Below are 15,881 nucleotides of genomic sequence, written 5' to 3'. Positions count from 1 at the left end.
GTTTTTTGCTACATTAACAACTTTTCCAACTCTGATTCTCTGTAGGACCCACACGGACATCAGTTCAGACTGAAATCCAGTTCAGACGGCACACGCAACATGTTCAAGCTTGCACGGAGGCCTTTCAGTAAATATAAGAAGATGGTTAAGGCGAGAGATTGCTATTCTGTCTTTTACATCGGTACAAAGGGAGGACTAAATGCCAAAAAAGACAAAAGTTTTTTTTTTAAATGACGCTTTACAACAGTTCAAGTATCTTTGTGTTTACGGGGAGAAGGGAATAACTGCGGCCGAGGCTCTGAAAAGAGACGGTCGATGACCTGGGCTACTTTGAGCTGGTTAACGAACGTAAGACTGAGTGCACAGACATAATCGATTGTCTGGACAATAAGAAATTCTAGATATGTTTTCCACAGGGAGCAGATACGGAAATAAAAGATGTAGCCATCCCAGGGCAGCAGAAACCTCCACACGCATCAAATAATGCAAAGCGCAGCAGTGGAATGACATCAGTCTTAGATGTAGCACAGCAGAAATGGGCAGCAGCATTGACCGTAAGGAGGTTTACGATCTACTTTGCCAGCAGTATCCGCATCTGAAACGATGGATGGAGAGTAGATTCCCTAAAAATTCTTTTCTGGAAGCACTGAAATACAGGAAGGAGACCTTTGGAAAGAGCCGACAGTCTTTTACTGAAATTCGCAGTGTTATGTTGCTGCTCGAACTGAGCGAGTCAGTTTGTCTCATAACTGGTTCCTTCATAAAGCAAGGCACAGGCTTTGTGCTATTTGACAACTTTGTCTTGACCAACGCCCACTTATTCGACTACTGGGTTAAATCAAACACACCTAACTGGTGTGAATTTTTAAACGTTACTGTGGTCTTTAACTTTGAAGACCAAGAATCAGACAGGAACAACCTCAGCGCTAAGGTGTTCATCGGCAACGATAAGTTAGATTATGTCATACTTAAGCTGGAAACAGAGAAAGTGCCGCCAGGGCTCCTTAAGAGATTTGGACATGTGCCTTCAGGCGGTGAGGCCTGTGTCGTCGGACGCCCAGGAGGAGGAGTGAAAAAAAAAAGAGTCCTACGTGCGTCGTCAGAGAGGCGAGAGAACGCTGAGAATAATGAAAATGTAGAAGACTGCGAGGAATTTTGCAGTCTTTGTGAAATCAATCAGCAGATCAAAAATGACCCGTATGGAAATATCTACGTCACCTACAACACTCTCATGTAGCTACCACGGCTCTTCCGGCTCCCCGGTTTTCGATGCCGACGGACGAGTGTTTGGTCTGCACAGTGGCGGGTTTTTCTATGGGTTTCCGAATCTTAGTGAGAATGTGATTGCGTACGCCTTTCCTCTGCTCACTATATTTGAAAACTATGTGGACAATCTGAAGAAAGACGAGTATGTGGAGGTGTTGGAAAGAGTTGAGGAGGAGGCAAAGGGAAATCCTCACCTAGAAAACATTATAGCCTCTGTTGTGGGGTCAAAGAAAGGCAAACCTGACGCATTGTTGCAGGAAGTTGAAAGTAAAACAGATTCTGAGGAGATCAGTGATGGCTGTGTAGAGACAGAATGATCGCAGTAGTTTGTTTGCCTGTTTTGTACAGACAAGTGTCGAACTCTTTTTTACAAATTTACAAATTACAAATTTACAAATTCTTAGTTTTCACTCGTTATCATTATTATTACGACAAAGGGTATGGGGCTCTTGACAACCATTTTCACTGTTGGTCGATAAATGTTACCATTTTTAGAAAAAACAAGGACAATTTGTTTTGCCCCTACATAGAGACTACACCCGAAAGTCTCTACATGCGTTCTTCTTCCCCACTCTCGCCAAGTGCGAGATAGGTGATTATTGGATCATTGGGCTTCTCCATCTGTATTGTAAGATCTTTACCTTACAATATAAAGCATCTGGAAATGACTTCTTGTGAAGTGGTGTTTTATATATAGAACTGAACTGAATCCAATTAATCGCCAAATTTAAACCCCCAAGTTAAGTGGCAACTTGTATTGCATCTCCCTTTCCTGTGATCCATAATAGTTTGTAAATGACGTATCAAACACACCTTTCCTGTGACCCCGTGACTTTAGTAACATGTTTGGCTGTTAACATTTGCCAGGGGATTGAAGACGAATGCTAATTTTGACCTTTGGTCTTTCAAAGTCTCTCTGAATCAAAATATTGAAGTCCAAGTGGAGTCATGAGTTGTTGTTCACTTAAAGCAGGAATGCAATTAAGATATATCTGAACTGAGGGTTAAGTGAGTTCACACGAATGTACAAACGTATGCTTTTTCTTGACAGCATAATGTCATCCAATAATCTGCATTTGTTAGTTTGCATTTGCTCTTTTATTTGCACAATCGCATAGATGACACAACACAGTTTCCTGGGAGCCAAAGAAACACATTATTAGCCTAAACAGTCACTCAAGGTGCCCTATAGAACAGGGGCTGTATCCACAAAAAGCGATGTTCAAGTTTTCACAGTCACATGTAGATTTCAGATTTGGAATGATTTGGATGCATTGGATTTGTTTTATGAATACAGACCAAGACCTATAGAGTTAAACATTTAAACCATCATGTGTTCCAAAATGAAAGTTTGACATATTTATGGTTTAGCACAAAGGTCTACACAAAACCACTCACACACACACACACACACACACACACACACACACTCTGCTGTTAACTGTGATACCATCAATACTTGTGATCCAAGGTCCTTACTCTGATGCAGAACTGACATATTGACAGCAATATGGATCCATGTAAACATGGATCCATATTGCTGTCAATAACATCTGTTCATATCGGTCACAGGTTTGCTCCAACTTTAGCCTCATATTCTGTATGCTTGTTTACATAATGATATAGCTTATGAGTCTATAAAAGCACTGGGAAAGCAAAGGAATGTTTGCAAACTACATTAGGAGTCAATAAATGCCCTGTGACACTATGAGCACAGTGACACGGGGGTCAGATCAGACTCTGATTTGATGGATATTGCTTTTTTTCCCGCTCATACACAGTCTCATTTTAACTCTTGATCTTCATTTTCTTTGCAGTGTCTGTTTCCCCTGTCTTTCCTATCCGTTTCACCCCTGTGGGGCTAACCTGAGCTGGTCTGGGTTCACCTAGGATAGCAGCAACCAGGGCCTCTGGTGCAGTCACCACACTACCTGGAGACACAGGGCTGCGAGGACTGAGCGGGCTGATGGTGGGAGATGGCACGGCGTCGGGGGACATCAGCCGCTCCTTTTTAGAGCAGGGAGAGCGGCTTCGTGTCTGGCTCTCTTTGGAGCGAGGCCCGAGGCTGAGGCTCTGCAGAGAAGGGAGGGGATTAGATGAAAGAGCAGGAAGTGCAGGGCTGCGACTGCGCCGGTGACGGTGGTGGTGTTTGCCCGCTTTAGGGCTCGGGCTGCGGGAGTTTGGAGCCAGCAGAACAAGAGTGCTGTCATCTTCAGAGCTGACATCGGAGCTCTCGGAGCGACACACGGTGGGACTGTGAACTGGCATGTTGATCTGTTGAGGACAAGACGTATGTCGGCACAACGGTCAATATGCTTTACAAGTAAGTACAATAAGTGCAAGTGAATTAAAAATAATAATTAACTTAAAGATATCAGGCACTTCGTGTCTTTTGACAATCTGCATTTTTGAGCAGATTTTTAATGTTGTGGCCAGGTAAAGTGGGGGTAATTTCACTGCTTGCACAGTGGTAGCAGTTTAATCTCCATATTTTGACTCAGATAAATGAAAAGTAGCAGACATATTAAGAAGTTTTATGATAAAATATTCATGTTTTTCTCTTTGATAAGCCCAGCTGCCTTATTCATGCGTCCTGTTTTGTCAGTCAAACAGTTGGAAATTTGTCAGATATTACTTCACTCTCACAGAGGACAAACAGATCCTGGAAATATTCACATTTAGTGGATAGAATCGGATTTTTTTGCTATTATATTTGCATTTAAATGGCAAATATAATATACAGTTTACTTATATATACAGTATACACTAGCCATGCCATTTATACCTGTTCAACTGCTTATTGATGCAAATATCCAACTAGTCAATCATATGGTAGCAGCTCAGTGCATATAGACGTATAGATATGGTCAAGATGACCTGCTGAAGTTCAAACTGAACATCTGAACTAGGAGGAAAGGTGATTAAAGTTGGTTTGAACATGCTCGTTTCAGTATTTCTGAAACTGCTGATCTATTGGGATTATCCCACACAGCCAGTATGGACTGAAAAAGAGAAAATATCCATAGGAGAGCAACAATAATCCAAATATCCTCTGGTTATGACCAATGCATGTAAAAGATGATCACATATCAATAATGTGAGTGAAGTTGCCCCCCCCTTCTTCAAATCCAACAAAAGTGGTATCAAACGTTCGTGCTGGTTCGTGCTGCTATCATTTTAAAGATATTAATAAAAATTTCTAGAGGTCGTCAGAGGTCAACCAGCCCCCCCACATTAATGGAATCAAACAAAACTGGTATCATTCAACTGTGCTATGTTTGTGCTGGTTTGTGCTGCTGAAATTGTCGTTTGTGCTGCTTCCGTTTTAAAGATATTAACGAAAATGTAAAGGTCAAAAGGTCAACACAGAAAATTTCTTGAATATCTTTAAAATGATAGCAGCACAAACGAAAATCTTTGCAGCAGAAACCAAATTTTTGCAGCACAAACCAGCACAAATGTAGCACAAACGTTTGATACCACTTTTGTTGGATTTTTAGAAGGTGGGGGGGGGGGGCAACTTCACTCACATGTGCACAATATGTCAAACCTTGAAGCAGATGGGCTATGGCAGCAGAACACCACCCTGGGTGCCACTCCTGTCAGCTAAGAACAGGAAACTACGGCTATGTTTCATCAATCTTCAGCAACTGTGTGATTAACTGTGTGATCCTATAATGTCAATATGTACCCAGATTTCAGAGGAATGTTTTGCAGCACCTTGCCCTAACCCTGGTGCTAGGAAGACATACCTAATGAAGTGGCTGATGATTGTACCTGTGTACCTGGATCTGTTCTTGACTAACAGGAATGCATTTGCTTCACGTTGTTCTATAATTCGTGTTACCTGAATTGGTGATGACAATCCAACAATGCTGTTCATGTTATGACTGTAGTAACCCAGGATATATTCACAGTCATCTCTCGGCAAATCCTCCTCTGAGAATGTCACCTGTGGAGAGAAAACCAGACAGAGTATCTCTGAGTTCAGCTCAAAACATATTTGTGAATTTGTGCTAAGGCTCACCTGCGTTGCATGCTCCGCTTTGGCCCACACATACGCCTGATAATCTTTGTGATGTCTGAATCCAACCTGCAGGAAGATAATTGCAGGTGCTGACACTGTGGGAAATATGTGTAATAATTTATAAACTTAAGACTTACCTTGTATATTGCCACCCAGTCCCATGAGCTGCGCTGATAAGTTGATGCAACAGTGAATCTGACTGTAGCATCTGAGGCTTTGCACCATTCCTTGTTTACCTGCAGTTCCACCAGAGGCATATCCACCCTGAATGGGAACTAGGAGATAAGTTATAGATAGTTAGATAAAGCACAACCTAGCAATGTAACAACACAGAGATGTAATTATGGCATGCTTCATCTGAGGTCATATGATAATCATTGTCTCACATGTAGTGAAAACAGGGCAGAAACAGGTTTGTGGTCACTGATGGTGAAACTCATGTGACTGCGATACGCATGCTGTGTCACTTTAGTTGCCCCCCCCAACCACGAGGTCAGGCCACGCTGCAGTGCTGCATTGTGGGTAGGAACTGGTGAACCAGTGCGGCGAAGACGCCATAGGATGCGATCTGTCCAGGCAGGTTTCCTCTTTTTAGCACTGACAGAGAAACAGACACACGGTTATAAGCGGTGGAAACTTTGCTTTTAGACAATAAAATCAACAACCCTGTTTACACTTGGTTTTAAAATGCATTTCAGACATCTGAACACCAACTGGAGAGCTGATAATTCATCATCATTTATACTTGCTACTCCAACCCTAATGCTCACTTCTGTTTACGGCCAAGGTTGATAAGCTGAAGTTGAAAGAGCCCCTCAGTTATCACACACAATAGTTACAAAAATGTTCAGATCTGTTTCAAGAATAAATGCTGTTGTTCCCACAAGGGAAAACGATTGTTGGAAACAGCAAAAGGGTCAAAATTATTATGAAACTTGTGACAATTCTGCCTTATAGATGATTACTTTAAAGATGAGGACCAGGTTTGTGACCACTCACAGTTAATTGCTGTCTTCAAGGTGAGTCAAGATGGCAATACAACGGCATTAGGATGGAGTCAGTCTGTTAGTAGCTTGAGACTGAATGCGGTCAAGTTGGCAAATAGAAGCAGTCTGTTTGTGATGATACAGGAGCTAACTTTGATAAAACTGTGAAAATCACAAATCTGCTGCTTTCTACATGCACAGAAATTCACATTCACTACTTACATTTAGATCCTCATTTGAAACAGAAATTCCATAAATAGTTACATAGTTTCTGCAGGACAGCAACTTTACTGCAAAATGATACATACGCTCAGCTACCTTACTGTTATATAGAAGTCTAACCAGAATACAACCAGTTGAGTCCAGTCCCCCATTGCAAAGAGATCAGACTGATTCAGTTTGATTCTGTTGTGTTGTCAATCTGGTGACAAGTATTTGAAACCCTCCATCAATCTGTATGAGCCGGTCTGACTGGTTGACCGTGACAGTTTGGAGGCAGGTTGCCTCTGATCAGCTGATTTGTGTTATCACCTTGCAATTGAAACTGTTGTCCAGAGGTTAAAAGTGTTGCGTATTCAATCTTTGGACAATCAAATGGCAATCATTTACCAGATGGAACAATAATAATGCAATTACCAGGCAACCACCAATTTTTCCTATAGTCACAAGAAGGTTACAATCCTATTTCTATTCTGGTGTGACTGATTCATAATATGTGTCCGTGCTATTCCACCTGATGAGACTGAGTGGATGTCCTTCAAAGTCAAAGACGACTACACTGATGACACTTTGTGTTATGTCCTTATCAGAGAAACATCCTGACATATTAAAATTTAGGATCATAGTGTGTCTCCACTTGGGATCTGATTGCCCAAGATGCATTTTAAAACCAAGTGTAAACAGGGTCTAGATAGAGATGACTGAACCAACCTGGTATCGTAGGTATGAGTGCCTACATCAAACTTATAAGTAGGTGGGAATTTAAGTTGTCCCTCCATGAAGCCTTCCAGGATGAGCTCTGTGTTTTTAGCCATGTTGAGCTACAGAGTAGGGCAAACATTCCAGAATTATAATATTAGAAATAATTATTATTTAAACACAGGTTTTTGTGCTACAGCTCCCTCTGTTGGTTGTAGTGTCTGATTAAACAGGTGGCATGAAGCCTTCCAGAAAAATCCATCTGTCTCTGTGAATGTGTGAATGCTTTATTAAAATGCTGAAGGTGCCTCACCTGATCCCGCTCCCACAGAAGAGGCAGCTTATTGCTGTCAATGGCACATTTCACCACATGGATATCATAGTCTTCAATACGGAAATTTAAATCCCCAAACCAAAACACGACACTGGGAACAGAATAAAGAGGCCTTTACTTCAGGAAGAGAGCACAGATACAAAGAATAAAACAGTCAATTTACCACTGTAGTGCAGTGTGCCTATGTAGATTCAATTAAAAAAAAATTAACATAAATACATATCATTATTAGCTAAATTAAGCGTGCATGCTAAGGGTTCAAGAGGTTCGATCAAAGCAGGAAACATTTTTTAACAAATATATGTGTGGGATTTGTTCATTGTTATAACTTAATAATAACATCACTTTGTATGGGTGTGCAAAGCTTTTTTCAGTTAATTAGACCTTTTATTAAAAAAAAGAAAAAGAAAAAAAAGAAAAGTCACCCACTCATGGTCTAGTACACCAGTAGCAGCCCCTCCTTCAAACTGCTGCTGCTGCAGGATGCTTTCAAAGTCTTCCATCCTCTGTTCCAGGTTCCTCATGTGAGCTGGCAGGTGACAGTTGAGGAAGCACACGGGGTGGCCGAACATGGTCATCCTTGCACTGACACCGCCTTTATTCCCCTTAAAATGACAGGAAAGGGCGAAGCATGCAGCGTCAAAAGGACCTCTTATGCAGACAAGATTTAAAATTAAACAAACATCAGCGTATATCAACCAGATCTGTGCTCGGGAACAAGGTCGTGTTGTTTTTTTTCCCCAACACTCACAACACCAGAAAGCCAGACAGTCTGCTGCTGCTGCACTGACCTCAAAGAGAAGGAGACTGCACCAGCAGCAGCCAGGGGTGATGCTGACATCAACATGCACAGGAAGGTCACACACTGACATATGCACCCAGGCATGCATGCACCTGCTGGCAGGAGGGAGCACACACACACTATATCTTCCCTTGCTACCCCCAGTGACATGAGCCCACTTCAACTTTTGCAACATCATGAATCTCAGCTGGTTTCAAAGCAGCACTCTGTAATGTGTAGCACGTACCCAGTATCCCCCAAGTCCTGTGCGTGTACTCTGTGTCTGCACACCTCTGAGAAATGGAAGGTGGCAGAATTTAGAGAAAACCAGCAGCAGCACTCCCTGCATTCGCTGGGACGCCACCTGAACACATGAGATGGATGAAAAATAATATATCCATAGCAAAAGAAACTACAATTCTAATGGCACTAAAGGTTATGAAGGACAACAGATTTCACTCCTTACTGACCAAAACATATCCAAAAGGGCTGAGTGTGTCCATGCAAAGCTCACTCCACTGGTCTGAGAAAAGAACATCCTTCAGTCTTTTGTTTATCATGGAGTTGACTTCTTGGAGTCTGGATGGTGCCAGAAAGTAGAGAAATGTCAAAATGAAAATAATAATACTAAAAAAAAGGACAGTGATGGGTAACAGGAGGGGAAGAATCAAAATGAACACAGATGACTGAGTGGGCATTCACGGCTGTCTCTTTGGCACCGCTGAGCCGTGCAGAATTACTTGCTTACCCGATGATAAACATGTCAATGTTCCCATCGGAGACATTTGGTCCAAAGAGAGAAGTGATGTCATCTGGCGGCACAGCTGATCCCACGTTCCATGTGATGATGTACACCCTTTGAAAGGACAGAAACAGTGGAAAAATTGCATGAGTTCTATAGTTTAAGGTAAACAAGGACGTAATCCATGCTGTAATCCTCAGAGAAAGAGCTTTCATAAGGGTTTCTGTGTACAGAAAAAAAGATAAGCACAATTAAGCACCTCTGCATCCCCTGATGATGACTAAGTATTCTGCCTGCCTGTGTGTGTGTGTGTGTGTGTGTGTGTGTGTGTGTGTGTGTGTGTATGTGTGTGTGCATGTGTGATTGTGGATGAGTTATGGCAAAGATAAAAAGAAAGTATGGAGCTAATCATCCTTTGAATTACCAGTTTGATTATTTTGTGCTGAAATATCCAAAATAATTAATTAAGACTCCATCTAACCATCAGTTTCTTTGGTTTGTGATTTTCCTCGGTTAACAGAAACAGTGAGAACCACTGATTCACTTTGCTTTAACGTGAGATCAAGAAAAAGAAACACATCCTGTTTTTCGAACCGCTGGAACCAGCAAGTATTTGGCATTTTTTCCCCAGAAAAAAAAATATTTGAGGTTAAATGGACTCAGTGAATCAGCTTTACACCTCTGCACATTTTGCTTGTCATTATTTGGATATGCAATTTCTGCACTGACAAAATGGTTTTATTAGCAGAGACACACGTTCGGGGTCAAATAATTTATGTAAATAGACATCCTGTTGTTAGTTACAGTGCTTATTTACAGAAATAAAAGCACATCATTAGAGTTAATATTCTGCTCTGCCGATAGCCATTTATTCATAATTTAAAGTGTGCAGATATGATTTGTTGTGAGCTACATTACACCAAAAAAAAAAAAACAAAACAAAAAAACCAGGGAAAAAAAGTGCCTTTGGATGAATTTGAGAGCTGTTAAACTTGGTGTCATCTAAACAGCCTTTGACATCATTTTTTCATTCAGTCCAAAAGATCCAAATATCTCAACATTATTAGACCTTTTTCTTACAAATGTGCCCAACAAATATTAACAAATATTCATCTGTTGCAGAATTTTGTAATTATAACGTGCCATTGCTTGTTTAAGAAACTTAAAATCACCCAAGCTCAAACTGCATTATGTTTTTAAAAGGCGTTTTAAGACATCTGAAGCACAACCTTTAGTTTTACATGTACAATAGTGCTGTGCGATAATGCAAATTTTGACATCGATCTGATTCCAGAAAAATACAGGTGCAGTATTGCAGATACCAGTCCTGATACTTTTGACTTGTAAGGGTAGCTTAAGTAGGGAGATCAGTGTGTCCTAATTTATAATATAAATTATCATCAACCCATAAATTCTAAACACATTTTAATGAAAACTAAATCATTGTGATTTTTTTTTCACAATAATGAGTTAACACATCAAAACAGTGTTTTCAGCATTTCATGTATTTTGAAACTGTTTGGATTTTTTTGACCTGGAATGTAATTGTGGCTTTCTCTAAAGCACTCTAGGCCACCTTCTGTCCATTATTATTATTATTATTATTATTATTATTATTATTATTATTATTATTATTATTATTATTATCAATGGATCCATTTGTTTATAGAACCAATTCTGCTGCTGTAATCTGTAAAGCTTTGAAATCCATTCACCCCCCCAAAAGTGTCAACCACACCTGACGGTATGGATGCTTATCTTGTAAAGCTTGCAGCTGATTTTAATCCTGAGCTTATTAATTACATTTTTCCCATCTGAGTCTGTAGACTAATGTTGTTACTAAAATATGGAAAGCAGCCTGTGTTCTCCTCTTATATAAGACTGGGCACCAATTATTGCCAGTGATATATAAACTTTATACCCTGCCAAATTTCAAGAGTCTGAAATAAACACTCACCTGAAACAATATTTGTCTGACTTAAGTCCTAAGTCAAACTAGGTCTGTTCTCAAATTGGGTTTTAGTACCATAATAGCCAGTGTTTTGGTAACAAATGATATTATTAATTCCCTAAGTAGGACAGAGCATTGTGCTGCTATGTTTTTTTCTGATCTTTCAAATGCATTAGGTTCTGCTTACAATGAGTTGCTGTTAGGCAGATTCAGTGATACTGGTTTGAGTTACAGGGCTTCACTTTATATAGAACACAGTGCCAAACCAAGTTTCCTAAAGAACAGAATACCCCAAGGTTTAGTTTTGGGTCCTGTTTTATTTTCTATTTTTAATTGAGAACATTGGGAAGAATATGCCTCAAGCTAAAGAGCTAACGTGAACCTTTATGCAGATGACACCATCATTTCCTCTTTAGTCATTACGGTGATTTAGGCTGTTTGTGAGTTTCAAACAAGTGATGACTTTTAGGAATTGCGGGCATCACTGAAAGGTTATAATTCATTCACATGCCTAAAAAAACTGAGCTCATGTTGGTTTCTAGAAATCGCTTTCAAATCTTAGACAATGTCGGTCTTTGAACCGTAGGAGAGAAGTATTTGGTTGGATGCCAACTTTCCTTTAGTGCTGAATATTAAGCACTTGGCGAAAAAGCTGAAAGTCAGGCTTGGTTTTTATTATTGAAATAGGGCCTGTATTAATTGATCAATTAAGAAAACATTTGCATAGGCTACACTCTTAAATGTACTTGGTTATGGTGACATTATTTACATGCATGCTGCCACCTCTGCACTTCATTTTTTACATGATGTGTAGTATTTACACTTTATTGTCTGGTACACATCACTGTGTACTTTATAATCTGCTTCCCTGGCCTTCGTTAACCCAAAGGAGACAACCATAATTTATGTACAAAGCCATACTGGGTAAATTCCCTTCTTATCTGTGTAAACTCCTAACCCCTTTAAACAGCTGCTATGATTTGCGTTTCTCTTAGTGGCTCCTTTTTAGGGTACTCAGGATTTTTCTGAACTTGGTAGAACAGTATAGGATACAACAGTATCCCGTTTTGCACCTTGGTCTTGGAATAACCTTCAGAGGACAATTAAGCTGAAAGCTTTTATCTCCCTGGGAGACTTCAGAGCACTCATATATGTTCTTCTGTAACCAAAGACTGCAACTGCTATTCATAAACTGAACTTGATATTTTGTATTGCGTTACTTATTGACTTTGACTTGCTTTACTTTGTATAACATGTAAGCACTGATTTTATAATTTCTAATTTTATAATGGTGTGCCTCCTCAGCCAGGTCTCCTTGTTGAAAAAGATGTATTAATCTCAAGGGACCTTCTAATTAAATAAAGGTTAAATAAATAAATAAACACAACAGAAGTGCCTCTGGGAAATCTACCAACACAATGTGGGCGTTTCACTCTGTCAGTTCAAAAAGCTTTTAGTGAAATTTGCTGCTGTGATTTATGTGATGTGGTCTGGCACACATCAGCTCTCTTATCAGCCCTGACTGAAGGACAGCATCTGTAGCTGTGCTTCAACACAAAATGGGCAAACAGCCACACACATTGTTTCTCTCACCTGAAGTCATTGTTCTCTCCTCCTGGCTTCTCAGACTGAAGCTGGCTCTGTGCTGAGCTTCCAGGTGAGGGGGTCTTCTGGGGCTGAGGGCTGAGGCTGGGCTTGAAGCTTAGGCTGGAGGGCAGGTGAGGTGATGGCTGGCGAGGAGGGGGGGAGGGGGAGGAGGGGATGGTGGTGGTGGTGGTGGAGGAAGGCAGGGGGTGGGGTTCAGGTAAGGCTGGGGGCAATGGGGAGAATGAGGACTGTGAGGAGGCAATGAAGAATCTGTTGGGGAGTGCAGGAGTATGTTTGTACTCTGAGGTCCTGGGATGCAAATAGGGATCAAATCTATCTCGTTGGATGGCTCCACTGAAATTCTGGTTTGCCTTGGTTTATTTCCAAGAGCAGTTGGCCTTGGTCGGCTTATGCATGCCAGTGTTACTGGAGTGGACGCAGGCTTCGTCTGCCCTGACTGCATCTGCTCAGTCCCCCTTTTTGGCATAACGACCACCTGCATGGGATTCAATCCAGACGTTTTCTTGAGCTTTTCCGACTGGCTGCTTAGAGGTGCTTCCTGTGTTTGGAGTTGTGGAGGTAAATCCAGACCAGCTCCAATTAATGAACAGTTTCCAGGCTGTACTTTATGGCCACAAGGGTCCGTGCCAACTTGTTTCTGCGGCAGGCGATCCATCAACCTGTAACATCGTGTTTATGACATTTTTCTTAATGGTGTTTAAAGGAAAAAGAAATCACAGTGATTCTGCTTGCAGAATGTAAAAAAGGCACAAAATTGCAACATTGCTTGTCAGCACACAATTGGAAGAGCAAAAGAAGTGCCTGCAGTGAGTGGAAAATGAGAAAGAGTATTACATTATTTTGAGTACCTGTCCACATCATCCTCCCTTGGCATCACTGATGATGTTATCATGACTAGGCAACTGGGCTAAGGAACTAACTTTAGGCCTGCTGCGTCCTGGATTACACCCTAGCTGCTAAGCACAGTTAATTAGCCCCTGACCCTCTTACAAAGCAAAAGAAAAGATTGTTAGTAGTTATTTAGATAAGGAATAGGGCTGTAATGTGCTTTTAGAGCACACTGCTTTTTGTAATCTCTCACTTTAACATTTGAGTTCAGTCAGAAGGGAAGCAAAGGGGATCGGACACAGCTGCAGATAATGAAGCACATCAGGCAATGTCAACAGATGCTGTGGGTCACAAGCGTAGGTGTCAGTTCCGCTTGAATATTCAGGAGGAGACACATTAACCTGGGGTACGTGTTAGTCCCCTAGGAAATTTGAAGCATTGTACACTTCATTTCCTGCATTCTGGTCATTTTAATGCTCCAATTTGTTTCTTTCTGTTTAGAAATGTCAAAACTAACCCCACAAATAACAATTTACAACAGCCTCCTGGAATATAATGCAGTGAGTCTTTCAGGCTTTTTGTCTCAATTTTGTATATATATATATATATATATATATATATATATATATATATATATATATATATATATATATATATATATATACATTCATAGATAGATATGAGCTCATCTCTGGTGAGTGGACACATATAGGCTGATTTACTCTCCTGCACTCCACTCCTTTGTTTCTGCCTGGATGTTGATGCTTAACAAGTTGACAGTTTGTGCCTTTTCTTTGGAGTAAAGTAAATGCACACCTCTTATTTTTTCACAGATTCACTAATAAATCCACATTCAAAACTTCCTGCACATTTTATACAATCGTTTTTTTCTTGGCTATGTTATTGAGACTTACCGAAAATAACAAATGACACAAACTTAAGGTTATTTAATAAACTAACAACATTTTTAATGTCCTAACATTAAACCTCATCCTCATCATTTCTTTCTGTGCTCCGGCAAATTATCAGAAGTCAAGCTTTGCAGCTTCTGACTGACATCAAAACAGGGTGTGTGTTCGTGGGCTTAGTGGGATTAATTACATTTAGGAGAAAAGATCCAGTGTTGTGAGCTTTGGATATTGCAGGGATAAATAATATTTCCAGAGTAAAAGAATGAAGCATTGCTGAAAAAAAAAAGATTTTAGAAGCATTTTCTCTGATTTTATTTATGGAGTCAAATGTGTTCAACCCTAAAATCTACACCTGTGGTTACATGAAAGAGGATGCCTGACATAAGAAGGACAAGTGCCTCCCTCCATTTTGTTTAAAGTCCTTCCACTCATAAATTATACACCTCTGTTAATAATGAATGACGTTCAAATGAGGACATCTTTGTAACTGAGAAATTCACGTGATCACAGCAATAACCCGTGAAACAGAGCTGTGAGTAATAGCGATCACACAGGTTTGAAGTCAAGAGGAAACTTTTGGAGCTTAAAACCCGGTGCCGGTGGGCCTTTCACATATGCACCCCCCCATGAGGCTGCAAGTCTGAATGACAGCTCCGTTTTAAACAAAGGTAAGAGACTTATAGAAAACAACAACAACAAAAAACGCAGTTTTACAGGTGCAACCAAGACAAACACAAAGACAGCGGCTGTTTCTCCCCTCACACTGACGCTGTGAGGGGAGAAAATTACCTTTCATGCGTTGTTATATTTCCAAGGTGAACGAAAAGGTGAGCTCACACATTCATCAGTCCTCTTCTTCTTCTTTTCTTTTTCTCGCACACTTATGAACGTGAGCTGGCTGTCACAGAGTAAAATCGATGATGTCCGGAGACAGTCTCGTCCGGTCTGCAGGGCTGATGCGACCCGTCGGTACTGTGGATCGTCTTGTCACGGTGCAGCCTGCGCCGCCGCCGGGCTGTCAGGACAGAAAACGGTCACGGTTGATGCGCCCGGACTCTTGCATGTTGATGCCTGTGCCGTGATACAGCAGTTGATTATACCTCATCCTACTTACTATCGCTGCCTCTGGCTACCTCGCGCAGTTCGCCGGTGCAGCTGTGCACTTTGTAGTCAGCATCCCGCCTGCACCTCCTGCACAGCAGTCTTACACCGACCCAGCGCCTCTCTTTCCCTCTCTGTCTTCCCAGCACACAACCTCTCCTTCTCTCTCTCCATCACACATACACCCTAGATAAAAGCATGAACACCAGGGGGTGGGCAGAGCAGGACAGGCAAAACAAAATTCAGCTGCCAAAGTGCAGCCGGCCAGAAATAACTGAGCATCTGTCCTATCACTGACGCATTAATCTGACATTAGTGCGTCACTGATAGCACGAAATGATCCATATGTCAATATTTAAATTTCACTTTGGGCACTGGCAGCTGGTAATATTATGTAATATTATGTACATCACAACAATCCATTAAAC

The 15,881-nt window shown here is 40.9% G+C and overlaps 2 protein-coding genes across 2 annotated transcripts; one reads left to right on the top strand and one right to left on the bottom strand.

Moving 5' to 3' along the window:
- Positions 1–335: 335 nt before the first annotated feature.
- Positions 336–1,299, top strand: LOC309711036 (serine protease FAM111A-like). Its single transcript, XM_082541013.1, has one exon. It carries the CDS (start codon positions 536–538, stop codon positions 1,235–1,237), a length of 702 nt encoding a protein of 233 aa, XP_082397139.1. The 5' UTR covers positions 336–535; the 3' UTR covers positions 1,238–1,299.
- A 618-nt stretch (positions 1,300–1,917) lies between these two features.
- Positions 1,918–15,715, bottom strand: inpp5ja (inositol polyphosphate-5-phosphatase Ja). The gene is given in 14 exon segments (XM_082541012.1): positions 1,918–3,540; positions 5,114–5,218; positions 5,294–5,359; positions 5,431–5,568; positions 5,680–5,890; positions 7,210–7,319; positions 7,511–7,622; positions 7,961–8,136; positions 8,560–8,676; positions 8,783–8,891; positions 9,061–9,168; positions 12,599–12,759; positions 12,762–13,272; positions 15,190–15,715. Coding segments are annotated over 14 exon segments (2,418 nt in total). The 5' UTR covers positions 15,198–15,715; the 3' UTR covers positions 1,918–3,054.
- Between the last annotated feature and the right edge of the window lie 166 nt (positions 15,716–15,881).

The sequence above is a fragment of the Aulonocara stuartgranti genome (assembly GCF_965226115.1).
Source record: "Aulonocara stuartgranti genome assembly, chromosome: 7".
Taxonomy (NCBI): Eukaryota; Metazoa; Chordata; class Actinopteri; order Cichliformes; family Cichlidae; genus Aulonocara; species Aulonocara stuartgranti.
Note: the sequence above shows the minus strand (reverse complement) of the source record. Positions and strands in the feature narration are given on the sequence as shown.

What these genes read in the sequence shown, in the direction of transcription:
- LOC309711036 (XM_082541013.1), top strand. Translation starts at nt 536, where the DNA reads ATGGGCAGCAGCATTGACCGTAAGGAGGTTTACGATCTACTTTGCCAG.